This window comes from Mauremys reevesii, linkage group 27, assembly GCF_016161935.1.
Source record: "Mauremys reevesii isolate NIE-2019 linkage group 27, ASM1616193v1, whole genome shotgun sequence".
Classification (NCBI taxonomy): domain Eukaryota; kingdom Metazoa; phylum Chordata; order Testudines; family Geoemydidae; genus Mauremys; species Mauremys reevesii.
In genome coordinates this window covers 6,675,477-6,689,510 of record NC_052649.1, presented here as the reverse complement: position 1 = coordinate 6,689,510, position 14,034 = coordinate 6,675,477, and the positions used below count along the sequence as shown (strand labels likewise).

The following is a 14,034-nucleotide window of genomic DNA, read 5'->3' as shown; positions in this document are numbered from 1 at the left end:
GCTGCACCTTGATTCCCATGGTCCTGGGCAAATGGCAGAGGAATCTCTGTATGAGCCACCCTAGCTCCTGGCCAGCCCCGAACCTGGCTGACGCTAGCTTCTGCCTCGTTCCCAAGGAGGGACTTCCTCCCGGAGGATTGGGAGCAAGGCCAGCCATGTTGGCGGAACGTTATCTTCTATCAATATTGACGCCTCCCCCCCCCCACCCCCCCCCCGCCTCTCCATGCAGCCTGATAACCCGTTGCTAACCCCAGCTGGCACAGAAACAGCTGGGTGCTGTTTCTTGCTGTGACTGGGCCTGCCGGCTTCACCCGCCAGCTCAGAAAGGGAGACGTGGCCACTCCCACACAGGGGGCACGGGTGTGGGATCTGCACCTATCAGGGTCCGCTGCCACTGACATACAGTTCTCCATGGCGAGGGAATGGTGACTGCCCTCAGGCAGGTTGCTGCTGCGGGGAGCAGAAAGGTGGGCCTCAGTCCGTGCACAGAAGGGTCCAGACTCCGACCCCCAGGGAGGCCAGTGGTCTAGGTTAGAAGGAGCCACTCTGGCACTGGTCTGACGGAAAGAAGTGGAAACCTGAAGAGAAAGGCAACGTAACCACCCCCTTGGCTCGGCTCCTAGCGGTCACTGGCCAGAGAGGTCGGAATCCAGGGGAGAAAGTGCATGAGTGGGTAGATTTTCCCAAAGGATGAGGAGCTCCGAAACCCAGCCAAGAGGCTGCAGGGGCCCAGGGAGGAGGGCGCAGAACGGAGCATCCAGGGGTCTGTGCAGGGAGAGTGCTGGGACATACCAAACGGGACCATCCCCAAGCTCCCAGCTTGGCTTCCCAAGGGCACAGAGAATACGACCATTAACACTGAGTAGCTGGTGGGGAGGGAGGAGACACTTTAGGATCAAAACATATAGAGCATATTGGGGCAGAGCTGAGGGCGCAGGGATACAGGTGGGAAGGGGAATACAGGCATGGAGGGTTACGGGACAGAGGGATATGGGGCAGAGAGAGATGGGAGTGGAGAGACACAGGGGAGGAGGGGCAGAGAAAGATCGGAGAGGAAAGATCTGGGGGCAGAGGGATACGGTGCAGAAAGAGATGGGAGAGGAGGGATACAGGGAGGGGCAGAGAGAGATCAGAGCAGAAGTATATGGGGGCGGAAAGAGACGGGAGCAGGGGTACAGGGGGAGGGGCAGCAGTGAGACGAGGCCATGAGCTGGTGGAAGCACAGGGGCGAGGACTTGGAACGGTGATTTTCGGTCCTTCTGGCTCCTTGGGCGCCAGGGGTGCCATCCTGGCCTCTCACCTCGCCGGTGCTCACTTGACGGGGCTGAGTGGTGACTGACACTGCAACAGAGGATGGAGCACGAGCCAAGTCCATCCTCCGTGGCCGCCGCTGCCCTGGCCGAAGTGGGGCGAGGGGCGGAAGTTTGAGTTGATCCTCATCCTGCTCGCCGTGCGTTGGCCGTGGCCCGTCGCAGAGCCCTGCCACCCACCGGGGGCCTGTCACAAGGCAATGCAGGTGCAGTAATGTCTGAGTTTGCAGGGCAGGATGCCCCGGTTGATTTGGTGAAACTCCACCAGCTGGATGAGATCGGCAAAGCGCGTCTGGCCATCGTCCATGGTGAAGTAAAGCTGCCCCTCTTCCTCGCTCTGCAGAGAAATGGGGTGGGAAGCTGTGTGCTTAGCTCTCCTGGCCCACGCTTAGCCAGGGCAGGCCGGGAACAGCCAGCTCCCCTACGAACTTATTACGCTATTGCTGCAGTGACCTCTCCTGGCAGGAAGTGACACTGGAGGGACTGGAGTGGGAGCGTTCCCAAGGTTAGTGATGTCTTATAGGTCTCTCTTTATGGACTCACACAGGGAGAGGCTGGGAGCTCCCCATAGCCAGCACTCCTGCCCCACTCCCCACAGCGCCTCCTGCTGGGAGAGGATGGGGCAGGAGTATACAGGAGCTCCCCCCACAGCCAACACTCCTATCCTGCTCCCTACAGCACCCCCTGCTGGGAGAGGCCGGGGCTGGAATAGTTGGGAGCTCCACACCATTCCTATATGTGAATCTCCTCCCCATGGGTTTGCTCCTTGAGAGAGTTCGTAAAGTACCCTCACCCATATTGCTGGGAAGGCACAGTCCGTAGCAGCTGGGGCTGGGGAGGGGCACTTACTGGCAGGATGAGATAGTGCTTGACTTTCTGTAGGTGGCACAAGGACAAGACGTACCCCTTGGGGTTCCGCTGGCTTTCCCGCAACAAAAACACCCTACAAAATCAAAACAAGAGAGGGGGCTGTTACCAACACGCTGCTGCTGCCCACCCAACCTCTTCTGTCCACCAGGGGGAGCCCAGAGCAGCATGTGAGCTTTTCAGTCAGCTCAGCTGAAAAGAACACAGCCGCCTGTGGAACGCTGTTAAAAGCAGCCGAACCCATGCCATGACCCAGGGGTACTGTAGCCCTTTGCAGTGAGACCTGGCAATGAACTTGTTCCAGACAGTGGCCTGTGCTGGATAACTCTAAGGCATAAAATCCTGACTAACTGCACAGCCCTGTACCAAGGAGGAACATTCCCTCCTGACCCCAGAACTGATGTGTGCCCTGAAGCATGAAGATCAAAAGCTTTTCTTATTTTATCCTCTCTAGCGCCGCTGCTGGTGCTCATCTTATCCACAAAAGCAGTACTGCCAACCTCAATTATTAAAAAACGCAAGTCAGGCCCCAAAAACTTGAGATTTATCTTTAAAATCATTATTTATTTTTTAAATTGAGGGTTTCTTATTTGTCTTCTTGGTTTTGAGCCTGTAGTAAGGGTCACATTTTGTCTGCAACCACAAGGGCTAGAAACTCACTTTAAACAAAAAGCTGAGATTCTCATGTCATCACATGTCTCCAGAAGCTGGGGCTTTAAGGAAAATGCCTTTAAGGAAACTTTAAGGAAAATATTGTGAGACTGGGGATTAAATTGCTGTCCAAGTGTCTTTGGAACCTTGCTAAGCATTTGGCCTCACTGACATCCTGCAGCAGGGAGTCCCTTGAGTTAATGTCTACTCCAAGTTAATAAAAGCCATATAATCAGTGTTCAAAGCCTTTCCATACCCATCCACTAATCCCTGCTGGATTATCAATCGCTGTGTGTCTTCCCTTGAGATCCGCCCGTGAAACCACGGCTGCGTTCGATGGATGGCTGAGAAGAGAAAAGAAAAGAAAATGGAGGAAGAAAAGCTTTTTTGATCTGACTCTCTTACAAATCCTTTCACAGAGAAAGTTGGTATTTCGGGGTTTGCAAAGCTGAAGGGGCACTGGAGACAGCAAGAAAAATAAAAAAGGCAAACTCTTCGGGGCAGGGACTGTCTCTTTGTTCTGTCTCTGTACAGTGCCAAGCACCATGGGGTCCTGGTCTGTGACTGAGCCTCCTAGCTGCTATCTTAACACAAATAATAAATTAAAGTAGCACTGGCCCCAGTTGAGATCAGGGCCCCATTGTGCTGGGCGCTGCACGGACACAGAGAGAGAGACAGCCCCTCCCAGGCTAAATAGACAAGACAGACAAAGAGTAGGAGGGGAAACTGAGGTACGGAGAAATCAAATGACTTGCCCAAGATCACTCAGGGAGTCTGTGGCAAAGCCAGGAATTGAACACGAGTCTCCATTGAGCACCTTAGTTACAAGACTATTCTTTGGCTGGCAGCAGTAGTAGACCCCTATCCACCATGTAGATCGGATACTGGGGAAGGTTTCAATTCAGTCCCCAAATTTCCTTATCACCAAAGTTAGAAGAATATCCAGGGTGGCATTTTAGGTTCTATAAAATATTTTTTTTTTCATCTCAAAATTCACTTTTGGAACAAGCCCCAGTCCAAGTCCCCCTCCACTTTGTGTCTCCGTCTGCACCAGTGCAGGGTGTGTGTAAGACACAACCGCCCTGGTCTGCTAGTGTTTCACCCCAACTTGGCACTGACACAAGGTTCAGAGAAATTGGGCTCATTGTATCCCTTCAGTGTCTGGTTCTGACTCCCCTTTGATCAAGCCCAGAAGCTCTTTGGGAAAGACTTCTCCCTGTGTGACCCTCAGCCAACCGGAGCGGGGTAGAGGGGTGTCCACTCACCTGTGCTGAGCGGGGAGCCCTGGCAGAGAGTTGGCAGGCTATAGCGGTGACTCGTCTTCTTCTGCGGCATGGAAAGCAAGGAGCAGGGCATTACTATGGGGTGTTGTTATTAGGCCATGCTACTTTCATGGAAAATCAAACCAGAAACAAGCGCCACAGTGCATGATGGGAATGACCTGGGAGCAAGGATAGGACAGACCCAGAGAGGGCGAGAGCACAGGCTGCAGCAGGGGGAGGCTGCAATGTATGAGCTACCGTAGCCTCATTCCAATCTGGCGCAATGGCACTGTGCCTCCATACACTCACCAGAACATCCCACTGGATGCTGATGGAGCTGGGCTGAGACCATCTCACCTTTCCCAGACTGGAGCAGGAGCTCTGTGGAGCTTGAAAGCTCGTCTCTCTCACCAACAGAAGTCGGTCCAACAAAATATATCACTTCGCCCACCTTGTCTCTCTACTATCCTGGGATCAACACGTTTACAACAACACTGCATCCACCAGCCTGTATCACCGTTTAATTGTTTAAGCTAACCCGGTGCAGCTCTCTGTGCAGAGAAGCCACCCGCTGGAAGCTGTTTGGACAGCTTGATGAAGACGCGTGGCCTGAACACCGCCTCCAGCCACAGCCCGCTTCCCTGCCCGGCCTCTGACTGCTAGCTCCGCATGGAAGCATGGACTCACCCTCCACGACTGAGCCTCTTCCAGGGCCACCGTCAGCGCCTCGTTGGGGTTCTCAATCACCCGGCCTGTGCACCCCGAGAAATCCATGGCCACCAAGGTATTGTCAGACATGCTCCTCTGTGGGATGAAACAACAGCTGAGAAGAGACGCAGCAACGGGGGTGAGGAAGAGGGACCCTGTACTGGAAGACGCGAGCAGTGGGACAGGGACACCGCGTGCAGCAGTACAGTTCAGGGCCCTGTAAGCAGCTGTGAGAGGGGTCCCATTACGTCAGCGCTGAGTCCTGGCGGCGAGGGGCCTGGGGGCCTCTAGGTGTTGAGCTGTAGCAGTTCAGGGCATAAAAATCAAAGCACCATTATGGGTATGATAAAATCCCGCCGCAGTCCACGGATCCCTGGGTATTTTAAAGGAAACATTTCCTGGCCAGCTACATCGCTGGTTACCACCCAGCCTCTGCCTCAACTAAGTGCCCCATCATCTGCATAGGTCCTGTGGGGAATGCCACTTTGGACTGATGCTCTCCAGTGACCGGATGTGATAGATGCCCTCCAGAGAGGTCGCCCTCACGGAGATATTGTCAGGTGAGCAGTGCAGACAGAACCTGACATGTAACCCCCGAAAGGGCTCCATCTGGTCAGACACCAGTCTCCTTGTCCTCCCTTCGGCACCCAGTGCTGACAGGCTCCTCCTCTAGAGGGTGCTGTCTGAGGCCATCTCGCCTTCAGCTCCGTTTGAATAACAGCACCATGCCTTGCTGGGCAGCTTGGCTGGCACCGCTCCTGCGCCCTGGGAGGGGTGGAGGAGCCCAGGGAAGGGCTCGTCAAACATTTCCTATTGAAACTGGTTTTCTGATGGGAAATTGGGATTTTGATGAAACACATTTTTCACAAAATGTGAAATTTCTGAAAAACAAACTCCCCCAAGCCCCAAAAGGTTTGATTTGGAAAGGCTGCTACGGTGCCTCATGGGAGCTGTAGTTCAGTTGGCCCGTGTTGCTATTCTTCTCTATGCGCCAGGCGCCTCAGCTGGACTACATCTCCCAGGATGCACCCTGGCCAGGGCCTCCCATGATGCACTGCCAACCCTTTCCAAGGAAAAATCTCCATTTTTCAACCAGCTCTCTAGGCTGAAGGCATTCACCTCACCCCCAGAGGCGGGAGGAAGAAACAGCATGTTCTGCTGTACTAACAGGAGATCCGGAGGTGTCCACACAAGAGAACATCGGCCTGGAACAACGAGGGCAGTGAACAGCTGCTGCCTGTCCAGATCCTTTCTGACCCGGGCTCTACCCTTTCTGGGAGCATGTCAGTGAGGAAGGATGTAGGGAGAATGTGGGCATGGGGCCACCACAGTACACTGCGATTTGGAATCCACTGAGCCAACACAACCCGCTGAGCCAGCCAGGGGAAAGCGGGGAAGGTGTCCCGCGGAGACGCTGCAAAGGAAGCTTCTCAAGGCGGCTCAGACGAGGCGCTTACCAGGGGCGTGGTGCTGATCCAAGACTGGTGGCTGCGTCTGGACTGGGACTGCTGGTAGTTCCTGTAGAGCTGCACGCCATACTGGGAAGGAAGCAGCCGTTGTTAGCATCGGCAGCATCAGAGCCAAGCCCAGCAGCAGGGCGCTGCCTCACCCCGGGCAAACAGCATGTGCTGCAAGACAAGCAGCCCCCTCACCGGCCACTTAGCAACCCATCGCAACACGGGGAGGAGAGGGGGGTGCTAAGTAGCAGCACTAACCTCACCAGCCCAAGTGGTGCTGAGTTCCCCCAGGAAGCAGAACCGAAGTGCAGTCCCCACTTCTGCCAGCTGGTGTCGCTGTCCGCTCTAGCATGCCAGTGGGCTGGCCGCAAGGTGCAGGGGCCGGCTGGCGGGCGCTTACCTTAAAGAGGCGGAAGGCGGCCATCCAGCAGGTGCGGCTCTGTTCGTCCTCGCTGCAGAAGAGCTTGAGGCCTTTCATGCCGCTGCGCACCTTGTAGGGCTGCAGAGCAGAGCAACAACGGTAACCACAAGGAGCCGTCTCCAGCGCCAGCCGGAAGACGACGGCACAGAGCTCCCCGGGCGCTAACCGAGCCCCCCAAGTTGTTAGCCCTGTTTTTGGCGGGGGAGAGCGAGGCACGGACTAGCCACATTAAGTCTCTGGGAGAGCTGGGAAAAGAATCCAGGAGTCCTGAGTTCCAGTCCCCCCACCACCAGACCCCAATCTTCTCTGATTGCTGGGAACAGAGCCCAGGAGTCCTGTATCCCAGGCCCCTCTGCTCTACCCTCCAATCTGAAATCTGGCACATGAACCCAGGAGTCCTGACGCCCAGCCCTCCTTTGCGCTAACCACACGGCCTTAATGGTTGCCGCTGGTGTTTCTCCAGTCCCTTCCACCTCAAGAGCGCCCGAAAGGACTTTGCGCACGGGGCCCCTGGTGTAACCCTCCTCACGTCTGCTGGGTTTACAGCAGGGATGGATTTGGCCCTGTTTGGGCAGGGATTGCTTCACCCCTAGGGTGCCAGGCGGCAGCCGTACCCCCTTGAAACACCGTGGCCTCCCTCACCTTGATGCAGAAGCTGAACTCGGTGGGCGTGCCGTAGTGCTTTTTCCCTTGCGTGATGAAGTAGACATTGGACTCGTTGAGGTCAGCGAAATACTGTAGATGCCGTGGGTCCTGGGGAGGAGAGGAAGGAAGAGCATGTGCTGGATTAGGGGAGGCAGTCATGGGGCAGGGCGACCAGGGACCAGGACGCTTCCCGTCCAGCACCCTGAAGGGCCGGAGAGACCACACTCCAGACACTGCAGTGACCCAAGCACATGGCACAGGGGACTCAAACCCAGGAGTCACCAGGGCCTTAGAGCATGAACACCAGGAAGGGAAACCGACTGGCCAGAGGTAGGGAAAACGATCGGTCTCTAAGCAATTTGGGTCTCCCGTGCTGACCAAGGCTGTGGAATACCCATAATAAACGCTGATAATAACTGGCTCGAGGGAATGAAGGGCAGATTTAAATGGCATCAAAGGTCAAGGAAGGGTTTTAAAAATCACTTCTGCTTTAATAGCTCCCTGCGTGCTCATTCTGGATGCCGCTATTCATGTGGCGTCAGTCTGCTGGGCAGGTTCTCAGCAGGGGCACTGAACCAGGAACCTTTGGATTGAATTAGAGGGGCCTCTGGTGTCTGAGCTAAAAGCTCCCGCTCCCTTAGCAAGGGCTGCAGCAGGCTCATCAATAGGCGTGTGTGGCCCGGCCACCACTAGAGGGGTGACGTATGTGTAGCATCAATAGAGCCTGCAGAGCTTCATATTGGGATAAGAGCCTACTACTGCTACCAGCTAAGGGAGCTATTCCTTTAGTGCAAGGGAGGCACGTCCTGTGCTTTGAGCTAACTATCCAGGATTCAAGCCCCACTTGTGACTCATAAAGGGCACAGTTCAGGTCGCTACACCCAAAGTAAGTAAGAACTAGCCACTTCTATAGGAAACCCACGGCCACAGGATGTCTTCAGCCCCACCCCTCCTACGGTGCCCCCTAGTGGTGCTGGGGAGACCTGTTGGAAGGGGAGGGTCAAATCTGCCCAGGGTGGGCTCAGCCTCACCTTAGATGTGCCCTTTGTGGAGTAGTAAAGCCCTGAGCGCCGGAGGGAGAAGTAAAACCTCTTCCAGACCTTGCGCCCAACCTCCTTCAGGTGCAGGAAGCCCTGGATCTCTGGGCAGCTGCCGGAATTGAGGAAGTTCTGCAGGAGAGGAGGAGTTGGGGAGAGCGTGGGAAGGAAGAGATGACACTGAACTGGCCCCAAAGCGTGAGGCTGTCAGGCCTGCAGCTCAAGCATTAAGCTCTCTGACTAACAGGCTGCAGGGCGGGTTTATCCCAGGTGCATTCGCTTTCTCCCCACCCCACCGCAGGCTCATGCTATGCCTGTTTATAGGGCGAAGCTGCTTGTGGGCGGTGTCTGTGGACAGTCCCCAGGGTCACTTTCCTGCTTCAAACCGTGTGGCCCAGAGTCAGAAGTGGGCACCGGCGATGAGTGCCAGGAGGGCAGGCTGGCAGTGCATACCTGGATGAGCTCCGAGTGGGACATGCCCTTGTTGGCATCCAAGCAGCTGGAGACCATCACCTCGGGGAACAGGGACTGCTGGGATCAGAGAGAGGAGATGGTTAGCGGGGACTCTGGGGCAAGCCCAGGCTCTGCACCATAGCAGCCCCCCGCATCTGGCTGGGCACCAGGACCGGCTCCCCTGGGGTCAGGACTAGTGAGCTTGTGTAAGGATGACGTCCTGGTGCACTGGGCAGCTGTCCAGTTAATGCCGGGCGGTGCTGGCCTGCTGAAATTAATCCCCTGGCACTAAGGGGTAGATGCTTAGTCCGGCGGCTTTAGCATATTCAAAGCTCCTTTCCAGCTGGGCAGCTCGAGGACGCTGGGGTTTCAGGAGAAGGGACAGCAACCGGATCTCCCAGCAGCTTCAGGGATTCTTCCTCTGAGCACCACCAGGTCCTCTCTGGTCAGGTCAATGTGTGGCCGGGATTGGCTTCTATCCAGGCAGGGCTGTTCTGTGCCTGGGATGCTCCCTGGGTCCTGCCCACTGGAGTCCAAGGCATGAAAGGCCGATCGTCCCCCCCTTCCACCCCTCCAGGTCATGCTGGGCTGGGTCGCCCAGTAGCAAGGTCGGCTTACCGGTGAGCTTTTAAACAGCTCATACTTGGCAAAGTTCTTCCGGAAGACAAATCTGCTGTCTCCCCCAATGGGCCAGGTGGCCTGGACTTCCACCACCGACTCATGGTCTTCCAGGCACCGCTCTGTGGAGGAGAAAGCCACCGGCTCAGGGAAGAGCCCTGCCAACCATCATGCGCCACAGCACGCTGGGTTAGCGTGGGTCAGCCTGTCTCCTTCTAGTGGCCAGTCTCAGAGACTACAGCAGCTTGTCACCGCCCCAGCTCAGCAAGTTGCTCTTAGCACAAGTGGTAGGAGCTTGTGCTTTGGGGGCTAATAGTCCCTTGGCTAATAGTCCCTCACCCAAGCCTGCAGTTGCACGCACAGACGGGGCAGCATGAACCCCCCCCCAAAAGTTGTGTTTGCATTTGGGCATTAGTGGACACACATGCACAGAACCAGCTGTACACGTCTCCCCCCAAGCTCCTAGTTGCATACACACACTGGTGGCCATGTGCACCAAGCCAGCCGTGCAAGGCCCCCCTGGGGGTGTACACGCCTCCTCACCTAGAGCCAAGTGCTGATGGAGCTCCACCAGGGACCAGCTGTCGTCGTGGAGGGCGTGAGTCTTTTGCACCAGCATCTCGCAGACATGGCGGGCCGTGGCGCCTGCCGTGACCTCCAGCGAGCGGCAGGTGCCATCTTCGCTGAAGACCTTTACCACCTGTGGGGCAGAGGCCAGGCCAGGTTCATTCCCCTCTCCCACAGCCCTACCCCCTCAGTCTGGACACTCCCTGGGCTCCCTCCCCTCCTCACATCTCAGTTGTGAATGCACGAGTGGCTGGGTCAATGCTCTCTGCAGTGGAGGACAGGGTGGGGCGTGGAGAGCCAGATAGCCAGCCCCAAGGGCAAACCCAAGCTGGGCTGAGATTTATCACCCTCCCAAGGGGAGGCAGTGACGTGTGCAGCGTAGCAGGGCGACAGCAAACAAGCCTGTCTTAGCGCCTGCTCCCCTGCTGGCCAGAGCAATTGTCCCCCAAGACCAGTTCTGGGGCATTTGCACTGTTGGATCATACGGGAACTGCCAGCCAGGATCAGCTCCAGACTCCATCTAGCCCAATGTCCTGGCAGGGCCCAGCACCAGATGATTCTCAGGAAGGTGTAAGAACCCTGCAGTAGCAGTGGGGTAACCTGCCACCCCCCATTGGTGGGTCTTATCTTGGTCTCTAATAACTAAGAGATCGGAGTGTGACCTAAGCAGGAGATGTAAAATCTCAGCGTCGGTTTCAGGGTGGAATGAAGTGCTCCGGGCTGGCTGGCTGCAACTGCTCCATGCAGAGGATAAGAACCTTCTACTGCAGCCAACTAACGGAGGTGCCTCTTTAATACAAGTGTTAGCGGACTGTGCTTTTGGAGCAAAAAGTCCCAGGATTGATCCCTGCACGGTTTGGACTCCCCCACCTCCAAGCCAGAGCTCCCCGACACCAGCTCTCTCTGTCTCCCTCCCGTGAGGCCGGGTCATAGAGCAGTTCTGGGGTGCTGACTCTTTGGCATAGGGAGGTTTGACCCCCCGGGAGCCCAAATCCCTCTTGCTGTTCACTGGCCTCAGCCCAGCTATGAAACCCCCCAGCAACTCCCCGCTCTGGCTGTGAGCCCCCCCTGGCTCCCTCAGTAAGTGAGCGGGTAGCTTCGGCGTCCCTCTGCTCCCAGCGCCTGGGGAAGCGGTGCCAGGGATGTGGGTTGCCCAGTGACCCGGCTGCCAGGTAGCCTTAGTCTCCTTTTGTGTCACTGCCACAGAGGGAGCGTTATCTAGGGGCTAGAGCAGGTACTAGGGGTACAGGACTCCTGGGTTCTAATCCTGGCTCAGTTGTAACGTCCATGCTCATTACAGTACTCGGTCGCAAATTGAGGTGTGTAGTGCGTCAGTTGGGGTTTTTGAACGTAACAAGCTCACTGAGTTTCTAGCCGTACAGCCCTTTCACGGGGTGTCTCCTCTGTGTGTGTGTGTGTGTGTGTGTGTGTGTGTGTGTGTGTGTGTCCGTCCCAGCACTGAACCCAAACAGCCCCTCCAGAGGGAGCGGGAGCATTGCCCCTAGCAAGGAAATGGAGGCGAAGTGAGGTGGCCATGGTCACGCAAGCAAGCCCGGGAGAGAGCCAGGGGCTGAACCCGGATGTTCAGCCTCCCGTTCTCATCCCTGTTAGACCGTCTGCCTCCAGGGGATCCTGGCAGGAAGCAGCAGCATGGCCGGACCCTGCCCACAAGGGATTTACAACGAAATCAGCACCTGGGGTGAGGCTGAGACCAAATCCTCCCTGCTAGTCCCCAGTTAACCCACCAGAGGGGGCTAAGCACCCGCTGAACCGGGCCGTACGTCTAACAATGCCCTTTGCAGAGCCGGCCCACTGGGCCTGTTCTCTGCCCTGGCTGTGATGAGGGCCCCTGTGTGCCGGGCACTGCGCAGATACACAGCGAGAAGCAGCCCTTCCCCAGCCTGTGCAGACACCGGGGGAGAGCCAGGCGCTCCCCGAAGAGCTCGTGACACTGTAATCCCTTCGGGGCAGGGACCGTCTTTTCATTCTGCATTTCTACTGTGCCCAGCACCATCGGACCTTGCTCTGTGACTGGGGCCCCTGGGCGCCACTGCAACAGAACTAAGGAAGAGTGGGGAGGGGAAACTGAGGCACGGGTCACAAAGCTGCTAAGGCAACAGCACGAAGGCTACTTAACTCCCAGGCTGGTATCCCACCCCTTGGATCATGCTGCTCAGTTTTCTCTTTCTTCTCCCCCAAAAAATACTCTGATGAGGTGTGTGGTATTGGTATTCTGACAATTTCTCTCCCTCCTTCCTCCTCTGCTACAGTGCAGCAGCTGGCGATAGGGATTACTTCTTTCCCCTGCCATTCTGTGGTGCTGCTGTTCAACATCTGCTGCATCCCACCCCAGAGGTGGCTGAATGTCAGCAGCAGGTGGAGCAATTCAGATTCAATCCCTTCCCTGCCTGGCTGAGGGACTGTGTGAATATCCGTGGGCAAAGGATTAGGATTGTTAACACCCCTCGTCTCTCTGTGCAGCAACCCTTTTAGAATCTGCTTGAATTGAATTAGGAATCGGGGCCAAGGGACCCACATGGGTCCCACTGACTTCCAGATGAGCCCGACTAACCCGTCAGCTTCTCCGTCGGGCCCAACCCTGCTGCCCTGGGCCTTGTGTCATCAGTAACACCAGTGCAAAGCTCTCATGGGAGTGTGCCCATCTCTGCCCTGGTGCAAATGACCGTGCAAGGGGGCAGGGCGACAGGAGGCTGCCCTGCTCTGAACACCCAGACCCCAGTGGGGAGGGGCAGGGGGCAGCCCAGGCCAAGGGGTGGCTTGGGAGGCTGCCAGCTGCTGTCCTGAAGCCACAGGCTCCCCCTTCCCGCCTGCCATGAAGTCTGTGACCTTTGCAGGGAGGGTTCAGGTTTCCTTCAGCACCTTTCTCCTCTCTCCCCAGCTGGTTCTGCTACCTGCTAGGGGCCGGGGGAGGCTCTTTCTGTGGTTGGCTGCTCTCTACCAGCCACCTGAGCTGCTCCTTGCAGACGCCAGCCACGCCCTGAGTGTCTGCGCACGGAGGGGGCAGACAGTCGTTAGGACTGCAATAAAGCAGGTCCTGGGCTGGCCCCGCATGACACCCGCCGGGTGGCTGCTTTTATCTCTATCCAGCGGCCGTTGCCTGGCAGGAACCAGTCCAGGCGCTGAACCCTGCTGTCTCCAGGCCGTGTTTTGGCTATGTGTGCCATGGACCCCTTGCTCTGTGCCCCCAGACGGCCCCTGCGCGGCCTGCCATGGGCATTATCCACCCGGCACCACTGGAGCGCTCTGGCCCGGAGAGAAGCAAAGGGTAGAAAACCCATGAACATGACATGCCCACCTCCCCTTCTGTGATGGCTCATCCGCTTCCCTCCGGGAAGTGCTGAATTTCCAGAGGTTCCTCATCCAGCAGCCAGGCCAAATCAAAGCCAAAGGCACTCGGCTTCTTGGGTTCTGGCTGCTCCGATGCTGCCGACCCCAGGGAACAGGGGTCCTGCTTGCTCGTCCCCTCTGCCAGAGAGACCTTGCGAAGCATCTGCCCCCGAGCTCACAGCCCGGGGGCAGCCTGTCCTTGACAGAGGGTTGCAATGGTAACAGTGACGTGGGCTTCCTGGGAATGGCCCTGATTGGTCTCCCAGGGTTATTGGAGCTGGGAGGGGATGAAATATGGGGGGGGTGCTGCCAAAAGGGGATCGATTTACAGTCAGGCCAGCAAGGCCCCTGGGTGGTAGGACTCAGCTTGGGGGGAGCGTGCTGCCCATCTGGGGCTGTACTGAGCTGCTGATGGTGGGAGGAGTCTGTCACGAGCGTGTTAGGCCTCATGCTGCTGCCACAGGCAGGTCTCGGTCCCACTGGCTGAGGAGCCCCTGGCTTGTGGCCCCCACAGCCTGTCGGGATGGCTGCACTGGCCTCTCGGCAGGAGCTCCCAGTGTGTGGGGGAGGGACACCAGCTCCCACCCTCTGCCCGCTCAGCTAACCCAGCCCTGGGGGTGAAGGGCCACAGCCGAGCCCCAAACCCCGACCCCAGGGTGCCGGGACGCTGCTGGACCCCAGCACTGTCCC

The 14,034-nt window shown here is 57.1% G+C and overlaps 1 protein-coding gene across 6 annotated transcripts in view; it reads right to left on the bottom strand.

The window, feature by feature from the left end:
• Positions 1-234: 234 nt before the first annotated feature.
• GRB7 (growth factor receptor bound protein 7) overlaps positions 235-14,034 on the bottom strand; it is a 44,580-nt gene continuing 30,780 nt past the window's right edge. For all 6 annotated transcript variants that reach the window (XM_039516240.1, XM_039516239.1, XM_039516241.1 and 3 more), the window contains 12 exons: positions 9,973-10,129; positions 9,430-9,551; positions 8,812-8,889; positions 8,353-8,490; positions 7,319-7,429; positions 6,656-6,754; positions 6,256-6,336; positions 4,778-4,894; positions 4,094-4,154; positions 3,085-3,172; positions 2,160-2,253; positions 235-1,647 (listed from right to left, as the gene is read on the bottom strand). In XM_039516240.1, the coding sequence (XP_039372174.1) occupies positions 1,501-1,647; positions 2,160-2,253; positions 3,085-3,172; positions 4,094-4,154; positions 4,778-4,894; positions 6,256-6,336; positions 6,656-6,754; positions 7,319-7,429; positions 8,353-8,490; positions 8,812-8,889; positions 9,430-9,551; positions 9,973-10,129 (1,293 nt within the window). In that variant the 3' untranslated portion in view covers positions 235-1,500. The remainder of the gene's footprint in view (positions 1,648-2,159; positions 2,254-3,084; positions 3,173-4,093; positions 4,155-4,777; positions 4,895-6,255; positions 6,337-6,655; positions 6,755-7,318; positions 7,430-8,352; positions 8,491-8,811; positions 8,890-9,429; positions 9,552-9,972; positions 10,130-14,034) is intronic.